Source organism: Onychostoma macrolepis, chromosome 21 (assembly GCF_012432095.1).
Source record: "Onychostoma macrolepis isolate SWU-2019 chromosome 21, ASM1243209v1, whole genome shotgun sequence".
NCBI lineage: Eukaryota > Metazoa > Chordata > Actinopteri > Cypriniformes > Cyprinidae > Onychostoma > Onychostoma macrolepis.
Window position 1 is genome coordinate 24,736,416 of NC_081175.1, and position 18,363 is coordinate 24,754,778.

The window sequence follows — 18,363 nt, forward strand, 5'->3', positions numbered from 1 at the left end:
AGACAAAATATGAACCAACGTAAAAATAAATAAATAAAAATACCTAAGACACAAAATAACTAAAATAAATAAATAAAACTACTACCAAAGTACAATATAATAATAATAATAATAATAATAATAATAATAATAACAACAACAACAACAACAATAAATACCTGTAAAACAGCAGTAATTAAAATAAATAAAACTCAACGTAAAAAAAAAACAATAAATAAATAAATGAAATAAGGTAAAAAAAAAACACCATTATTAAAATAAAAACATTGTAAAAAAATCCCCACCTATAATTAAAAAATAAAATAAAATAAATAAAATGTAAAACACCTATTAATATTTTTAAATAAACTAGGAATAAATAAAACAAACAATTATTCAAATAAATAAACACTAATTGTAAAAAAACAACTATACTTAAATACTAACTGTAAAATGTAATTATAATAATAAACACTCAAATCAACTATGATTACAATAAATAAATACTCAATGTAAAAAAGTACTATAATTAAAATGAATGAATGAATAAATACCCTATGTAAGTAAAATAATGTAAATAAATAAACACCTAATGCAAAAAAAATATATAAATAAATAATATGAATGCCCAATGCACAAAACTATAAGAATACCCAGCGTAAAAGCAACATCTGATTGAAAGAAATTAAAAATAAATAAATAAATATGAAAGTAAATAAGCAGTAGTTGCCAAATAGGTGTTGATATTGATAAACGTGTTCAATATGTTCAATATGCATGCTCACGTTTCAGTGTTTCTCATAGGTTTATGGCTTTGGGGGGGGGTTCCGTTTTAATTTTTCTGGACATATTTTTAATGGTCAAATTAAATTTTATTAAACAAAAAGCATGTCTAATTAATTAAAATCATGAAACTTAAACAATTTAACATCAATTTATTAAAAGTTTAACAAAAATTGAAATGTTTTATTTTTTCCAACCTTATGTTTTATTGTTACCAAATTCTGTTTTAGCATGCCTAATTATTTGAAAGTATAAAAACAAGTTTCATTTATTCTTACAATAGCCTTATGAGTTTTAGCCCCCCTAATGGCAGGGAAAACACTATGTTTGTGCCAATTTCAGAATAATTTGCACTTCAAACTCTTAATTCAAAAGCAAGCAAAAGCACGGAAATTTGGTTCTCCATGTTATGATCCCTGTGCATTACACATTAACAGCTAGTCCTATTAAACTCCATTTATTCACGTGTGAAGCTCACCGATAGCATTAAAGCGGTGGATGTTTTGTCCAGTGGAACTCTTCTCAGAGATGTGGATGTTCTCCAAGGCTTGGTCACTACTGTTGCTTAGCGTCAGCTGCAGGGATACCATGCTGTTGCCATAGATACAGGGCTGCCGGGTGAAGCGGTACTGGGCGGACAAACCTTTACCCGTCATCCTGTGGAGCAGCTCATGGGAGATTTCCGGCACAAACACGGGAGAACTCGCCTGCAGGGAGACACGCACATGCCAAGAAACGGCGTCAAACTGACAAGCAAGAAATACACAAAGACGGAGAAGGGAACATCTGCAGTTGGCAACAAACTGATTAGAAAAAGGAAAGAACAATATGTATTGAAAATAAATTTGGTCATTATAATCAGCAGCAGTGTCTTCTGGATAATTTTTGGTGGTAAATAAGTAATATTCAAGACTATAGTTGGGTTGCCTTATTCCTTACCATGTTTGATCTAATTCTTTTTTTTGTCTGATCAATAAAAAAATCTGAGGAAACCTGTATGAAAACAGTCATTATTTTGGCAATTAATTAAAACTTTAAGACCTAAAACGTGTAAAATGTCAATGTTCACATAAAACATACAAAAACACCCATTTGCAAACAGACAGACATGAAAATGAAAAGAAAAAGGCAGTACATAAAGAGCCACCATCAGCCCATTTTCTCCTCTTAATAATTTCCACCTTTTAACTTTTTAGCTTAATGCAAAATCTCTGAGACACAGATGAAGATGACAGAGAGGCATAAGGCTATTTTCATTATAAACACATTAGCGAAACATTAGGCAAACTTTAGCAAAAATGCCAATATAACGTTAGAGTAATGCTAGGATGCTCTTAATGCTGTCTTAGGTCATTTATAAAGATAAGCAGAGTGGAAACAGAGAAGAAAATACCAGTGGTTCTACAACGTATCTGCTAAAGTTACCATAACAAAGCTAATGTCAGTGCATTGTGGTTGCTTAGGTGTTCTTAATGGTTGCTAGGTGGTTACACAAACAAACTGGGAGGAATTATGTGCCAATATTAAATACAGTTTTAAAAATGTTCATTACTGACTTGTTTATAATATCTAACCAATTCCAACAACTGTTTCCAAGACTATCACAAAACTTCTAGAGAATGTTACCTTGGTAAAATTTAAAACAGCAGAAAACACAACAGCTGCGTCCAATACAGAAAAACAAATGTTTCAAGTTGGCAATGGATAAAAATGCATTAACAAAGAACGCAGTGACAAAACAACTGTTCCAGCAAGTGACTGTACTGTCAGCTCTGCAAAAACTCTCCAAACCCAGATAATGTTATGAGCCATAATTAAAGCTTTAATTATCAATATAAAACTAAGGTCAGAAAATCATTCTAATATGCTGATTTGCTGCTCAAGAAAGATTTTGTATTATTATCAATGTTGAAAACAGTGCTGCTTCATATTTTTGCGCAAACCATTTTTTTGCAGGATATTTTGATGTACAGAAAGCTCAAAAGAACAGCATTTATTTGAAATAGAAATCTTTTCTATCACTATAAATGTCTTCACTGTCACTTTTAAAACATTTAATGCATCTTTGCTATACAATGCTGTATTTCTTTCATAAAAAAAATCTCGTTTTGAACGGTAGTGTATAATACGGACCATCATATCAGCTCTCAGCCATAACAAAAATAATCTGCAATTGTATCAGCAAAAATGTCTCTAATGATGCATCCCTGATTTACACTAGCTTGCTTCAAGAAAATCACTGTAATGGCCCAAAGAAAAGAAAGGCCAAGCGTCATGCCTGAATTGCGTCCTGTGACACCGGCTGCCATCGATATGACGAGTGTGGAAAGACCACTGACATCTCAATGCATTATTCCTGACTCTCTGGATTCTCTCTAGCTCGTGTGACAGCAGAACAGATCGGTGGCTGATGGCAGTTTTCTGGCTCTACACTGCACTCCTGAACACCTGGACAGGGATGACATTTCTGCCTGCAATTTATTTGTTGGCCGCGGCTCGGTCTTCAACACCAGTAGTCCCTCCGAGCTATGGATTCCACCTGCAACCCAACACTGGAGTATTTTCATAGAGTAATGAGAGGTGTTATAAAAGCTAAAAGCAGTTTAATAGAAATAAAGTGAAAATGTGCAAAGAAAAATGGCATCCTTTCATATTCTGAATACTGAAGTACCTCAAGGCTCTGTTTGCGCACCGGTAATGTTTTCACTGCTCAGTTCTGAATTCTTGAACATTGTTGATGTTAATACACAGTAACAAAACAACACCAGGTCAGAATCAAAACAATCTGCAGAATTCTAGGAAATGGATTTAAATATGGTAAAAATCTGTTAAATGTAGCTGTAAAAAATGCATATTAACAGCTAAAACAATATCAAATTTTGTAATATAACTGATACTTTTATTATTAAACAATATTAAAAATAAAAAATATTATATTTTTTTACCAATTATATGAATGGACTAAATTATTAATATTAAATATAACTAAATATTAAACTATTCATATAACCAACATATTTTAATATTAATATTATAAAACATAATATTTTGTTAAATTATATTATAATACTAAATAATATGAAATGATATAATTATTAAATCTAGATAAATAACATCAAATTATAAATACAATGATTATAACAGTTTAATATAATGTTACTAATATTATGAAATATTAATTTTGATCGGTGATATTAAATTATGACCATTAAAATTATGTAAATTATTATTAATATTATTTATCAAAATATTTTATAAAACAAACAAGTGTGGGGAAAATGTAAAATAAAACCAACATTAAATAAAAAATATTTTATTAATATAATAATACATTATTTTATATATAATATTAACATTATAAAACATTTTGATAAATTATATTATTCATATTAAATAAAATTAAATACAGATAAATAATATTACATTAATACAATCATAATACATTTAACATTATATTCATGTTAATATAAAATACTAAATTTTGATACATGTTTCATGTTAAATTAAATTATTAATTAAATTAATTAAACATTAAATTAACATTTAAGTTATTTTGATACATTTTAAATTAATAATATCATCAAATCATGTATCAAATATAACACTATTTACCAAAATATTAAATAAAAAAAAGCACAAACAAAGGTGGGGAATATTTAGAAAAAAGTGAATGATGGGCGTTCGAATTCTGCGGAAATTTGCAGAGCTTCTGTATGGGCCTGCACATCACCTACAATCACCATGACGGATGGCGCAACCGAAACTAGACAAACCAAAATAAAATTGGTTTGAAAACCTGACAGTATGAATGAGTTGGTTTATCTGAAACAGCAGCGTTATACGAACACAGCAGTTATGTGCAGCTGAAAGCACCTTTAGATGTGTCATATCCTTTTGTAAGCTTCTTACAAAAACACACACACATACACACACACCATGAATTTATAGCCGTGCTTTTGGAGGTGTTGAGCCGGTCTGTGTTGATAAAAGTAGCCGTAATGTTTACAGCGTTAGATTTACCACACAGAAACGCGCAGGTTGTGTCCACCGTTTCATGATAACCGCTCCTGTCAGTGTCCTCAAGGACTGGACGAGCCAATATACAACACATCGCTTATGATCACCAATATAACACACACACTTCGCGTCCTACAAAGTGGTCAACTCCGCTGGGCGATGGAAGAGTAAATAACCGAAAGAAAAGAGTAACCTTGACCGCAGCGTCCCGCACACATGCTCGGACACGTCTCCCGTGTGAAGGGGAGCTTGATTGAGGGGCTCTATTATGGATGAGCTTAAAGGAAACCTCAGTGATGGATGACAACTCGCTCTAGTCACCTTCACATATCCCAGCATCCTCTCTGTCCAGCTGCCGCCCAATTCTGCTGACAGATGCAAAACACATCCGCTGGCCAGGATAAAGAGGGAGAGAGAGAAAGAAACCAGAGGAGGGAAAAGAAGGATAAACGGAGGACGGGAGGACATACAGCAGAGAGAATTAAAAATCTATTTTCTATTGCTGTTTGAAATCTAATTCATTTGTTTATGAGACTGTCTGTAAGAGAAAAATGTCATTTGGCGAGGTGTGTACACGCATTGATCCTGTCAGATGTTAAAAGTCACCGTGATTAATATTGAAGGCTGTGAAATAAATGTAAAGAAATAGGAGTCAGTTTCTTTTGTGTAGCAAAATATATAATGTACAAAAAAGCAAACGTCTAATGTTGTGTTTTGTGGCAATTTTTGGGTAACGGATCAGTCAAAAGAACTAAAATCTAAATCACAATATGGCTCAGTACGCTTCTCAAATCTCAAAAGACTGCGACTGAACAAAATAAGTATCTATTGCACACATATATACATATATATATATATATATATATATATATATATATTAGTGGTGGGCCGTTATCGGCGTTAACGTGCTGCGTTAACGTGAGACTCTTATCGGGCGATAAAAAAAATATCGCCGTTAATCTATGCTCAAAGTTGGGGTGGGAGCTGGGTCTATACTACGCAAGCTATGATGACTTTCATCTTGATATTTTAGCGGATGTATACCTAGCGAATTGCACTGTAGGGGGCGAGCGAGTCTTGAACCTGTGTGTATGCGTGCTAACATGGATGCAGCTATGAAGCCGCCGGGTTTGCTTCAGGAAAATTTATTTTTAAGAAGCTTCCCAATGGAAATCGGCAAGTCATTTCTGTCTCTACGTTACATGGTGGCGCTCTCTGTATCGCGCGCACAGCGGATTTCCGCCCCGGTTCGCACACACACACACACACACAAACAAACGTAAGCGCACAGACAAGTGAGCACACTCCCACTCCTATTTGTAAATATTAAGCCGCAAAACGTCTATTTAAATATGACTTCTGTGTGTCTCTGTGTTAATGTATGGCGCAGACGCGCGGGTTTGTTCACTACTCATACAGAAGACCGCGTGACGCTTGCGGCGATATTAACGTCTGTCGTCTCACTAAATGAGGACATAAATACATGAACAACATCTCCAGAACTGCTCTGAGAGTCACTTCATGAGCATTCGAGCGTTTCATTTGAGAAAAACTATCCTCACCGCAACCCGTCAAAATAAAAGTTCGGTTTCACTTGAAGACATTGGGCAGAACGTAATAGGCTACTACTACTAAAACTATTAAAACCTTATCTTTAAGGAATAATCATACAATGTCTTCGATGTTATTATCAATATTAAATTCTTGATGACTGCTAGTTGTTTACTACTAGTAGTAAACTTATTCTGATCTACTTGGCAGAATTCAAATGAGCCATTTTAATCTAGATTAATTCCAAGATTACAGTGAGATTAATCTAGATTAAAAAAATTAATCTATGCGCACCACTAATATATATATGTAAGGGATAATCAACGGCGAAGAACCGCCCGACGCGCAGCGGAGGGTGTTTGCCTCCGCGAAGTGCATTCAAATCGTTTAATGCACAGCTAGCCGTTGATTATCCCGTTTATGCCATGGTCATTTGCCAGCATTCACATACTATAAAATGACGGTTATTTTCGTCTGTATTACCATTTAACTGTAACTGTATGTTACTATGGTTACCAATGTTTATAGGAAGCGCATTAATACAGAACATGATTAAACTGACCTGGAACTACCTGTGCGGTTCAACGAATTTAATCAACACCTGCCAGCCAATCAGAATCGAGTATTCAGACAGACCATGGCATAAATATAAATAAATAGAATCTCCTATATTGTGTTTCAGATCATAGGAGTACAACTGTGTTCATTTACACATGAGCAGCTCATGATTTGGTGTTTTCAGCATCTCAAAGCGACTCGTGCCATGTGCTTAACATCCATTTGGGAATGCAATGTGTGCCAGGTTTAATTTATTTTCACATTAGCATATTGTTTTTACATTTTTGTGAACAGATGATTACAGGATTTCACCAAAATTGTAATGAAAAGCTAAGTAAACTTGCTTTCAATTAAACTGAAATGTAAAGCTTGAGGGTATAACTCCTGAGTGAAGAAATGAAAACACACTGTAATTTTACTACTGTAAACTAAAATAATTAAGATAAATTATTCACTTTGTTACAGTTGTTATTATTATTCTTAATTGTGATGCAGACTGAAACACTATCACAACTGATTCTGTGTGATTTTAGCAGTTTTATTCATATTTAGAATTTTGAAATTTGAGTTATTTTTTTATATTTTGAGTTTTAATTTTAATTCGTTAAATTTTTAGTAATTTTGTTGTGTATTTTGTCATTTGAATTATTCATTCATTTTTTATATTAATTATATTAATGAATAACATTATTAATATTAATGAATTACATTAGTAATATTAATTTAATATTTCAATTTAATTTATTAATTTTTATTTCAGTTTTAGTTTCAGTTATTTTAATACATCACGTTGCAACTAGCTGAAATAAAATAAGTTTTATAAATATTTTATTTTACTTCACTTAATGTTTAATTTATTTAATTTTGCTCTCAAAGTTCACCATATTGATGCATTTAACTTTAAAATACATAAAAAAAAATTAATACTCCAGGACCTCCCAATGTTCACCCAACCATAGTCTCACAACATCCTGTGGGAAACACTGATACTTGCACACAATCAAATCAAAAGTGTCTCAAAAAGCCACACTAAACGTGTCCAGCGTAAAGCACATGTGATTGACAGTGCGAGTCGTCGTCTCCACGTGCGTTTCTACCTTGCTGCTGAGTCATAATGAGGACGGCACTGAGTGTGCTCCGAGAAGAACGGGGTCACCGCGGCAACGCCGGCCGGCTGATGGGCACCAAATGAACAAATTATGACGCGGCCCCTGGATTGTGATGGGGTCAAACGCCCCCCCACCCCGTGCTGAGCCCGCGCTCGCCCTCGTTCGCCCCCCGCTCGCCCTACACTGACAGTTCAATTTCCCTCCGACGCCCTGCATTCGGCCCCCATTCGCCCCGCACTAATTATGAATGAAAAGTTATCAGCCGGCTCCCCCGGTGCGCGCTTAAACAGTATTTCAGAGCAGATCCGCACGTCAAAATGTTATTAGAAACGGGAGGAGCCGAGGCAGATAGTTCGCACACTGACCCCGGATCGGCTAAATACCACCGCTAACCGTCCCAGAATGCATCAGAGTGTCTCTCTATTTCACACACCGTTATTTCATCTGTACCCGCGACGGCCAAAGTCACACACACACACACTCGCAACCGTGTCGTATGAATATATTTTCATACATCTGCATGCACGCAGCTAAGAAAGACCAGCTGTGTGACGTGACACGCCATAATGAATGCCTGCGTTTGAATGCATGTATGTGCGAGCGAGAGAGATGAGGTTTATCCACCGTGACTAAGATTATAGTGGCCTGTAATGTATTTATGCATAGCATTGACTTTAAATAAGCCCTTTCTCTTTCTCTCAATCTCACCCTTTATTTCAGCTCTGATTAGCCTGCCCGCTGAGGCTCGTGGGTAGTATTCTAATGACCTGTGCCTAACAGCTTCTAGCTGTGCAGCGGCCCGAGCCTGACGAGGCTGTCAATCAAAGCGGCAGCGCTGACACCCTCCCAACACGCCGATACAGGTCACAGGGGCAACCCTGCAGTGATGGACAGGAGGAGAATAGGAATTCTGACAGATGGAGGTTGGAACCTATAGGAAGTTTAAAAGTTTTCTCTGACTCTGGGATATCAAGGATTGTGTGTTATCAGCAATCATAGTTCAACCACAGCGCTGTCAGCAAGATGTCTGGAGTTTAATAGCATGCTCGTATACTCAAAGTAATAAATCCGTATGACCTTTGCATGCTTTTTGGTGCATTTTGACATTTTATTGAATACAAAAAAAAAGTATTTTCCAATAATGTTAGAATATTAATAATATAGAGAAATAGAGAATATGATGGAATTGATCGGGAAATTTAAATATATGACAAAGTCAGAATATGTGACGTACACAAAATGTAAAAATTTATTTCAATGAAAACTTACTCTATGTAATCAATAAGACTTTAGTAACACTGATTTACAATCATTACTGAGCAAATCCACAAATCACTAAATAACACTTCTTTTAAAGAAAAATGGCAAATAAAACTCAAAATTATTTCCAGATAAAGTAATAAGGACAAACTGTCAAATGACAAGTTGGTTTTGTTAATCTGATAACAGCTAGTCCTTAAAATGTTTTGAACCAGTTTATTGCTAGTTTACACAATAATTCCTTCAGGTCTACTAATATGATGATCAGACAAGCGACTATTTTAGTTACCACTGAAATGAATAATATATAACATAATAATAAATAACATTAATAAATAATAATAAACGGACAGTGCACTATCTTTTGAGTTTTTTTTTTTTTAAAGAAATTAATACTTTATTCAGCAAGGATGCATTAAACTGATCAAAAGTGACAGTAAAAAATATATTACAAAAGGTTTCTATTTCAAATAAATGCTGATCTTTTAGATTTTTCGATTCATCAAAGAATCCTGGGGGGAAAAAAGCATTATGTTTTTCACAAAAATATTAAGCAGCACAACTGTTTTCATCACTGATAATACTAATAAATATTTATTGGTCAGCATATTATTAACACTTTACAATAAGGTTCATTAGTTAACAACATTAGTTAACATGAACTAAGAATGAACAATACTTCTACAGCATTTATTAATCTTAGTTAATGTTAATTTCAGCATTTACTAATGCATTATTAAAATCACAAGTTGTGTTTGTTAACATTAGTTAATGCAACATGAATAAACAATGAGCAACTAAAATGAACAAATATTAATAAATAGTGTAATAAATGCATTGTTCATTGTTTGTTCATGTTAGTTAATACATTAACTCATGTTAACAAATGACACCTTATTGTAAAGTGTTACCAGAATGATTTCTGAAGGATCATGTGACACTGAAGACTGGTGTAATGATGCTGAAAATTCAGCTTTGCATCACAAAAATCAATTACATTTTAAAATATATTTAAATAAAATGTTAATAATATTTCACAATATTACTGTTTTTACTGTATTTTTGATCAAATAAATGCAGTCTTCATGAGCATAAAAGACTTTAAAAATAAAATAAAAATCCTCAAGAGTTCGAATGGTAGTGCTGCTAGCTCTAATGTATTTATATTGTACATTAACTTTTGCTTGTGTTTACTATGCAAAAATATCTTTATCTATGCAGTCTTTACAACTACGTGCCAAAAGAGCACCACAAAATATTACAAACAATAAGATCAAGGTCCAGATCCCACTAAGAATCTTTAAGTTGAATTATGACAGCAGCGCAGGTCTATAAACACGCGTATACTGTGTGTGTTATTGTCGGGGGGTGTCTGTGGGCCGCTGGGATATTACAGTTCATGTGTCAATCCTAAAAGAGAAAGACACAGATAGTATTTGAGAAGAAATGACCACACATGCTTCATTCATCTCTTACTGACATCTCTCCCTCCCTCTCGCTCTCTTGACATCCCTCTCTCCCTGACACAAGACTCTCACGGGAGAGGAAGGAGCCGTCATACTGCAAAAGGTCAACAATCACATACGCTGACAACACACACACACACGCTGGACGCACACCGGAGGAGAGGAAAGAGGGAAGGCAATGAAAAACCAATCTATAATACAGCAGAACAAAAAGAAACAAAGAACATAGAAGACGTCTAGATGGACACAAACAAAAGACTGGAGGGGAAATTATAAAAAGGAAGCAGTATAACGTACAGTCAACCGGTCATTAATGCAAAATAAACCCAAAAAAGATGAAAATATAGTTTAGCAGTCATTTTATGCAAACAAATCAACTCAAAAAGTATTCAAGAGAGCCTTATTATAACATCAACACGAAGTCAGACGGACACACACCTGTAAGGCCGATGCAGTGGGTGAGATCGAGAGCCCTTGCAGGTCAGACAGCAGACTAGGAGACAGGATGGAGCTCTTGGGTGTGGTGACCGTCACGGGCGAGACTGTCAAACAAAACAATACCAACAGCATTAAAACCCCTATGTGTGTCAATACATTAATTGGTCCTGTTCCAAAAGAGAGTGAGCTGCCTAACTAAACAGCATAGTGAGGTTTCGGTTTCGTCTCTATTTAACACATTTGATTAGTTATAACTGCATTATGCAAGTTTCCTCCCAGAATCAGACACATAGGTACATAGCTCTGTCTAAATATTAAGGCATCATCATATGTATGCTTTACAGATAAGCAAGCAACATTCTATCATGGCCGCGGGAACTAGGAGTGCTGAGGCTGCTGCAGCACCCACCGCCGCAGGCCCAAGATACTTAATTTTTGTGATTATTTATTAAACTGACCAGAAATGAATAGCCTAGTGCAGTTGTATTTTTCTTGGTCCCTACATCTCCCCCGGCACACTGACAGAATTTCGTCCGAATGTTCACACGATATAACCGTAATTTTACATTCCGATATATTGGTTCGCATATAGGCTACATCTTAATTTGTATGTTAATCTATAAGAGTTTGGGCTGTTTATAGGATTTTGTCAAAAATCCCCCACCTTGGCCCCGCCCTGCCAAATCAAGCCACGCCCCCCAGATAAAATATGTTCCCACGGCTATGCATTCTATTGTATTTATACATTAAACATACACTCACACAGCAGATTACATATTTACTGTATCAAATTACAACCCAGACTTTGCGATTTGATAATCGTGCTAAAACATATCGCATTCTCAGGCACTGTAAGAATACATTTTTTTAAAAGTTATTGGCCAATTGCTGAGTAACACTGTTTAATATTCTCACCAACACTGATTTTTACTCGCATTTGGTGTTTGGCGAGTGTTAATTTTATTCTCTGCATTTGTATTTCAACACTGACAAGTATCAATAAAAATAGTCACATTTAATTAAAGACAAACAACTTCACCTAATTTTTTGTGTGTATTTTTCGCAATTGTTGATATTATATATAAATGATATTATAAATGATATTAATTTTGTAATTATTAGACATCCTGCGAGAATGATTTTGGCCTTGGTTCTGGAAGTATTTTTCCAATTAATTTTTCTCAGAGGGATTTTACAAAAAGTCATTGTTTAAGAGTTCCAAGCCATGAACCAAACCAACCGGCCAGGAGGTGAATCAAACCATGACAACATGATCTGAAGCAGCAAATTATATGGAAATCGGAATATGAACTACAATCCCATGCTGCACCGTAGATGACAATACAATCTAAAAAGATGGGGATTTAAACTACTGATTTAAAGTTGTTCGCATTTTTAAACAATGTGTTTTAAATTTATTGCAATATACACACACACACACATATACATATATACATATACATATTTACGCCATGGTCTGTCTGAATACTCGATTCTGATTGGCTGGCAGGTGTTGATTAAATTCGTTGAACCGCACAAGTAGTTCCAGGTCAGTTTAATCACGTTCTATATTAATGCGTTTCCTATAAACATTGGTAACCATAGTAACACACAGTTACAGTTGAATAGTACTACAGACGAAAATAACTGTCATTTTTATCGTTCCGGTCAAATATTGCAGTGCGAATATTATTAACATCTTTAATATGTGAATGCTGGCAAATGACCATGGCATAAACGTGATAATCAACGGCTAGCTGTGCAATAAACGATTTGAATGCATTTCGCAGAGGCAACCACCCTCCGCTGCGCGTCAGGCGGTTCTTCGCCTCCACGTTGTGCATTCAAATCGTTTAATGCACAGCTAGCCGTTGATTATCCCTTACATATATACATACACACACACAAACACCTAGTGCTGTCAAACGATTAATCGCATCCAAAATAAAAGTTTGTTTACATAATGTGTGTACTGTGTATATTTATTATGTATATACAGGTGCTGGTCATATAATTAGAATATCATCAAAAAGTTGATTTATTTCACTAATTCCATTCAAAAAGTGAAACTTGTATATTATATTCATTCATTACACACAGACTGATATATTTCAAATGTTTATTTCTTTTAATTTTGATGATTAGAGCTTACAGCTCATGAAAGTCAAAAATCAGTATCTCAAAATATTAGAATATTTACATTTGAGTTTGAATAAATGACCATCCCTACAGTATAAATTCCGGGTATCTCTTGTTCTTTGAAACCACAATAATGGGGAAGACTGCTGACTTGGCAATGATCCAGAAGACGAACACTGACACCCTCCACAAAGAGGGTAAGTCACAGAAGGTCATTACTGAAAGGTGTGGCTGTTTACAGAGTGCTGTATCAAAGCATATTAAATGCAAAGTTGACCGGAAGGAAGAATTTGGGTAGGAAAAGGTGCACAAGCAACAGGGATGACCGCAAGCTTGAGAATACAGTCAAGCAAAGCCGATTCAAACACTTGGGAGAGCTTCACAAGGAGTGAACTGAAGCTGGAGTCAGTGCATCTAGAGTCACCACGCTCAGACGTCTTCAGGAAAAGGGCTACCAAGCCACTTCTGAACCAGAGACAACGTCAGAAGCATCTTACCTGGGCTGTGGAGAAAAAGAACTGGACTGTTGCTCAGTGGTCCAAAGTCCTCTTTTCATTTGGAAATCAAGGTCCCAGAGTCTGGAGGAAGAGTGGAGAGGCACAGAATCCATGTTGCTTGAAGTCCAGTGTGAAGTTTCCACAGTCAGTGATGATTTGGGCTGCCATGTCATCTGCTGGTGTTGGTTCACTGTGTTTTCTGAAGTCCACAGTCAACGCAGCCATCTACCAGGAAATTTTAGAGCACTTCATGCTTCCTTCTGTTGACAAGCTTTATGGAGATGCTGATTTCATTTTCCAGCAGGACTTGGCACCTGCCCACACTGCCAAAGGTACCAAAAGCTGGTTCAATGACCATAGTGTTACTGTGCTTGATTGGCCAGCAAACTCACCTGACCTGAACCCCATAGAGAATCTATGGGGTATTGTCAAGAGGAAGATGAGAGACACCAGACCCAACAATGCAGATGAGCTGAAGGCCACTATCAGAGCAACCTGGGCTCTCATAACACCTGAGCAGTGCCACAGACTGATCGACTCCATGCCACGCCGCATTGCTGCAGTAATTCAGGCAAAAGGAGCCCCAACTAAGTATTGAGTGCTGTACATGCTCATACTTTTCATGTTCATACTTTTCAGTTGGCCAAGATTTCTAAAAATCCTTTCTTTGTATTGGTCTTAAGTAATATTCTAATATTTTGAGATACTGATTTTTGACTTTCATGAGCTGTAAGCTCTAATCATCAAAATTAAAAGAAATAAACATTTGAAATATATCAGTCTGTGTGTAATGAATGAACATAATATACAAGTTTCACTTTTTGAATGGAATTAGTGAAATAAATCAACTTTTTGATGATATTCTAATTATATGACCAGCACCTGTATGTATATATATATATATATATAAATACAAATACACACACATGCATGTATATATTTAAGAAAAATATGTTATATTTCTATATTAAATATATTTATATATAATATAAATTATATAAATATATACATGTAAATGCATGTAAATATTTTCAAAATATATTCTGTATGTGTGTGTATTTATATATATATATATATAATAAATATACACAGTACACACATATATTATACAAACAAAAACATTTATTTTGGATGCGATTAATCGTTTGACAGCACTACACTATTTAATTATTTAATTATAATTCGTAGTACTTCATGGAAGTTGGAGGGAAGTAAAAAGTTATTTTGGTGGAGATCATGGGTAATGAAGTTTTTCACAAGGAATTATGTGGTTTAACATGATTATTTTAAAACTAAGTTTTAACAGAAGCATATACCACAGATTAACAAGCTCGTAGCTCAAAGTAGGTCTGTCTTTAAAGTTATGCAAGTTATCATTCAAAATCAATTCCCCTATAGAGAAAATGAATGGGATTTTCACTTTAGAAACCGCTGTGTAGATCATTGACAGGTCACTGGGGTTTGGAAAAGAGCCATTATATCACAAAATAAAACCAAAGTTATAACAAAAAGAAAAAAAAGAAACTCAGAAAGCAACTCACAGTCATCCAGATCAAGCAGAGACACTTCCTTTTTCTCAGTTTGCTGAAAAGAAACATGGATGCCAGATGTTACACATATAGATTAATATATAGCACAAATTTATACAACTCCGGACGTGTGCATGGACTCTCTTGTTCTTCTCACCTTTGTGACTGGTTTAGACTGCACAGGTTTAGACCTTGTGTTTTTCTTCTGGTCTGTTCCTGAGTCTGAATCTGAATCTGAATCTAATTCCGATCCGGATTCAGATGAACTCTCAGACGAGGAACTCTCAGAGGCTGATACACTTTTGGATCTGGATTCACCCTTTACAGCGTTCACGTTCTTCTGCTTCCTATTGGAGTTAAACACACACAGAAAAACATTTTTAAATATCTATTCCCGGGTCATTTTTGACAATCTAAAAAAAAAAATAAAAAAAAAACTATTCAACAATTAGCCATTACTAAGGAGCATTTCAATATTCAAGCTTAAAAAGGGACGTCGTTTGATACAGAGAGAGAGAGCACAAGAGAGAAGGTTGGCTAAATTAGCAGAGGGAACAATGTCTGTTTAATTGTAAGATGATTAGATGGATTAATTTGGCCTTTGGATTTCATTTGCTCTGAACAAGTGACACACACACACAGAGACCATCTAACTGAAGTGTGCACAGTTCAACGGCAGCATTAAAGCAGGTTGTGTGTGTGTGTGTATTAATGAGAGCATTTCACGGTAGTTGAGGATGGAGGCAAGAGCCTTAAATTATGCACAATAATGACAGAACAGCAAACAAAACAGGCAAAGAGTGTATTGTGTGTGTGTGTTAGCTGCTTAATTACCGCCTCTAATAAAGGCAGCAGGGTCAACTACAGGAACGTGACATCACAACAATTAACAGTGCAAACTCTGTGTGGACAGGATAGAAAAAGTCAACATGTTTGTGTGTTTTATGGCTTGCAAATGTAAACATTTGGGTTTATGTGATGAACTAAACATATTCTGCTGATTTTAATCTTGTTACTAATGTTAGCAAAATTGCAAAAGTAGTAAAAGTAGTAAAAAACTTTAGATAGTTTTGGAAGCATCAGCAAAAATGGGTTCAAAATCAAAAACCGATGAATAAATGATTTGCATTGTATGCCACTGCTTTTCAAAACAAAATGTGCATTTATTGAGTTGCATTACAGCTACTCAATTCACAGATATTTTTGCATTTTGAAACTTAAGCAAACTAAAAATGCAATGAAAAATGTTAATTTTGGCACACAGAAATGCATTGCTAAAAATAAATTACAGTTTATTTGTGGTGAGGCCATCGAAAACGTTAAATTACTGAGAAAATATCCTTATTGTTGAGGCCTGGCATGTGTGTGAGCGAGAGAAAGGGAGAGAGTGTGTGAGTGTATGTGTGCGTATGAACAGATGGAGGGGGAGATTATTGGTGCCACATTTTATTAGTCACGTTTTATGCTGCAGCATACACAATCACACAAACACTGAACACACACATTATTTACCTCCTGCACATATATAAAACCCAAGTTGTACATTGTGCGCACACTTGAGCAAAACACACCCATATATGCGGTTAAAATTACCAAAGTCAATCTCACATACCATCTGTCTATATATTTATGCACATAAACACTTCAAAATAGGCAATAGCATGAGGTGCAAGTATAAAGTGCTGGAATTCAGACCACTTACTTTGTCAGTAGCGCTCAGTGGGTGTTCAGTAAACATGCATGGCTTTTAATGAAGGTTTATGCATAAGTGATGCATTTGTGATCTATTTAATTGAAAAAATGCTGTGTCTGGGATAAATATAAATGTCAAATATTGTAATAATGAAATATTACAATTTAAAATAAGTGGTTTCTATTTGAACATATTTGAAAATGTAATTTATTCCTGTGATGCAAAGCTGAATTTTCAGCATCATTACTCCAGTCTTCAGTGTCACATGATCCTTCAGAAATCATTCTAATATGCTGATTTGCTGCTCATTTATTTTTTTAACATTATGTGTCTTTACTGTTACTTTTAATCAATTTAATACACCCTTGCTAAATAAAATTATTAATTTCTTTAAAAAAAAAAAACATCTTAATGACCCCAAACCTTTTCTGAGTAGTGTACATTTGCTATATTTCTTAAATTAAAATGTAAAAACTGCCGGGAATTTATTTAGAAAGAATGAATGTGATTTGCCAGTGGGATACAGAGCAAAGTCATGACTGGTCAATTTAAATGAGGTCTTTTACACTGAGTGAGACCAGTACCTGTCTTTGCTGTCCGGTTTCTGCTGTTGTAGCTTTTTGTTTTTTAGAGTTTTCTTCTTCTTTTCTGAGTCTGATTCACTGGAGCTCTTCTCTGATTGGCTGGAGCTGCTCTTGTTTGAATCATCGCTGTTCTCCTCACTCTCAGATTCGCTTTCTGATTCTACATGCACAAAAAAAGAGGTTAAGACAAATCTCAAATTCGTAAAAACATCCTTTTGCACTAAGCAAGCCAAAGCTCATGGTTTACCTTCACTGCTGCTGCTGTCCTCACTACTGCTTCCCTCTTCCTCCTCCTCTTCAGAATCAGAGTAGAACTTCTCATCTGATTTGCGAGTTTTGGATTTACCAAGCGCTGGTGTTCCAGCCTCTTTCACCTGCCCCAGTCACAAATGAACAGGAAATGAGGTCATAATAATTTGAGACTTGGTAACATCACTGCACTGTGAATGAACTGTATGTTGATGGCCTTTAATTACGTAAGACATTTTAACATTAGGATTATCTCTTAAAAATAAAAGGGAGTCTTACCGGTTCAACTACCTCCACATTTCTCACTGATTGGTCAGGAGCGACAGCCGGCCAATCAGAAAGCTCCAGGTATCCATTGGCCTGGGAATTAAGCGTATGAGAGAGCGTGCCAAGCTGAAACCGGTCTCGATCTGAAAAAAATGACAAAAGAGGAAAACCAAGAGATAGATAAAGTAAATATAAGTTGATACCATCAAATATTATACAGTGGCCAAAAACATTTAACATTTTA

At 35.2% G+C, this 18,363-nt stretch overlaps 1 protein-coding gene across 1 annotated transcript in view; it reads right to left on the reverse strand.

Moving 5' to 3' along the window:
* The window catches only part of ap3b1a (adaptor related protein complex 3 subunit beta 1a), a 66,116-nt gene that overhangs the window by 17,796 nt on the left and 29,957 nt on the right, over nucleotides 1-18,363 (reverse strand). Inside the window, exons 17-23 of the mRNA XM_058758186.1 lie at nucleotides 18,132-18,262; nucleotides 17,851-17,977; nucleotides 17,604-17,763; nucleotides 15,484-15,673; nucleotides 15,339-15,381; nucleotides 11,162-11,265; nucleotides 1,241-1,469 (exon numbers count right to left, since the gene is read on the reverse strand). Coding sequence (XP_058614169.1) covers nucleotides 1,241-1,469; nucleotides 11,162-11,265; nucleotides 15,339-15,381; nucleotides 15,484-15,673; nucleotides 17,604-17,763; nucleotides 17,851-17,977; nucleotides 18,132-18,262 — 984 coding nt within the window. The remainder of the gene's footprint in view (nucleotides 1-1,240; nucleotides 1,470-11,161; nucleotides 11,266-15,338; nucleotides 15,382-15,483; nucleotides 15,674-17,603; nucleotides 17,764-17,850; nucleotides 17,978-18,131; nucleotides 18,263-18,363) is intronic.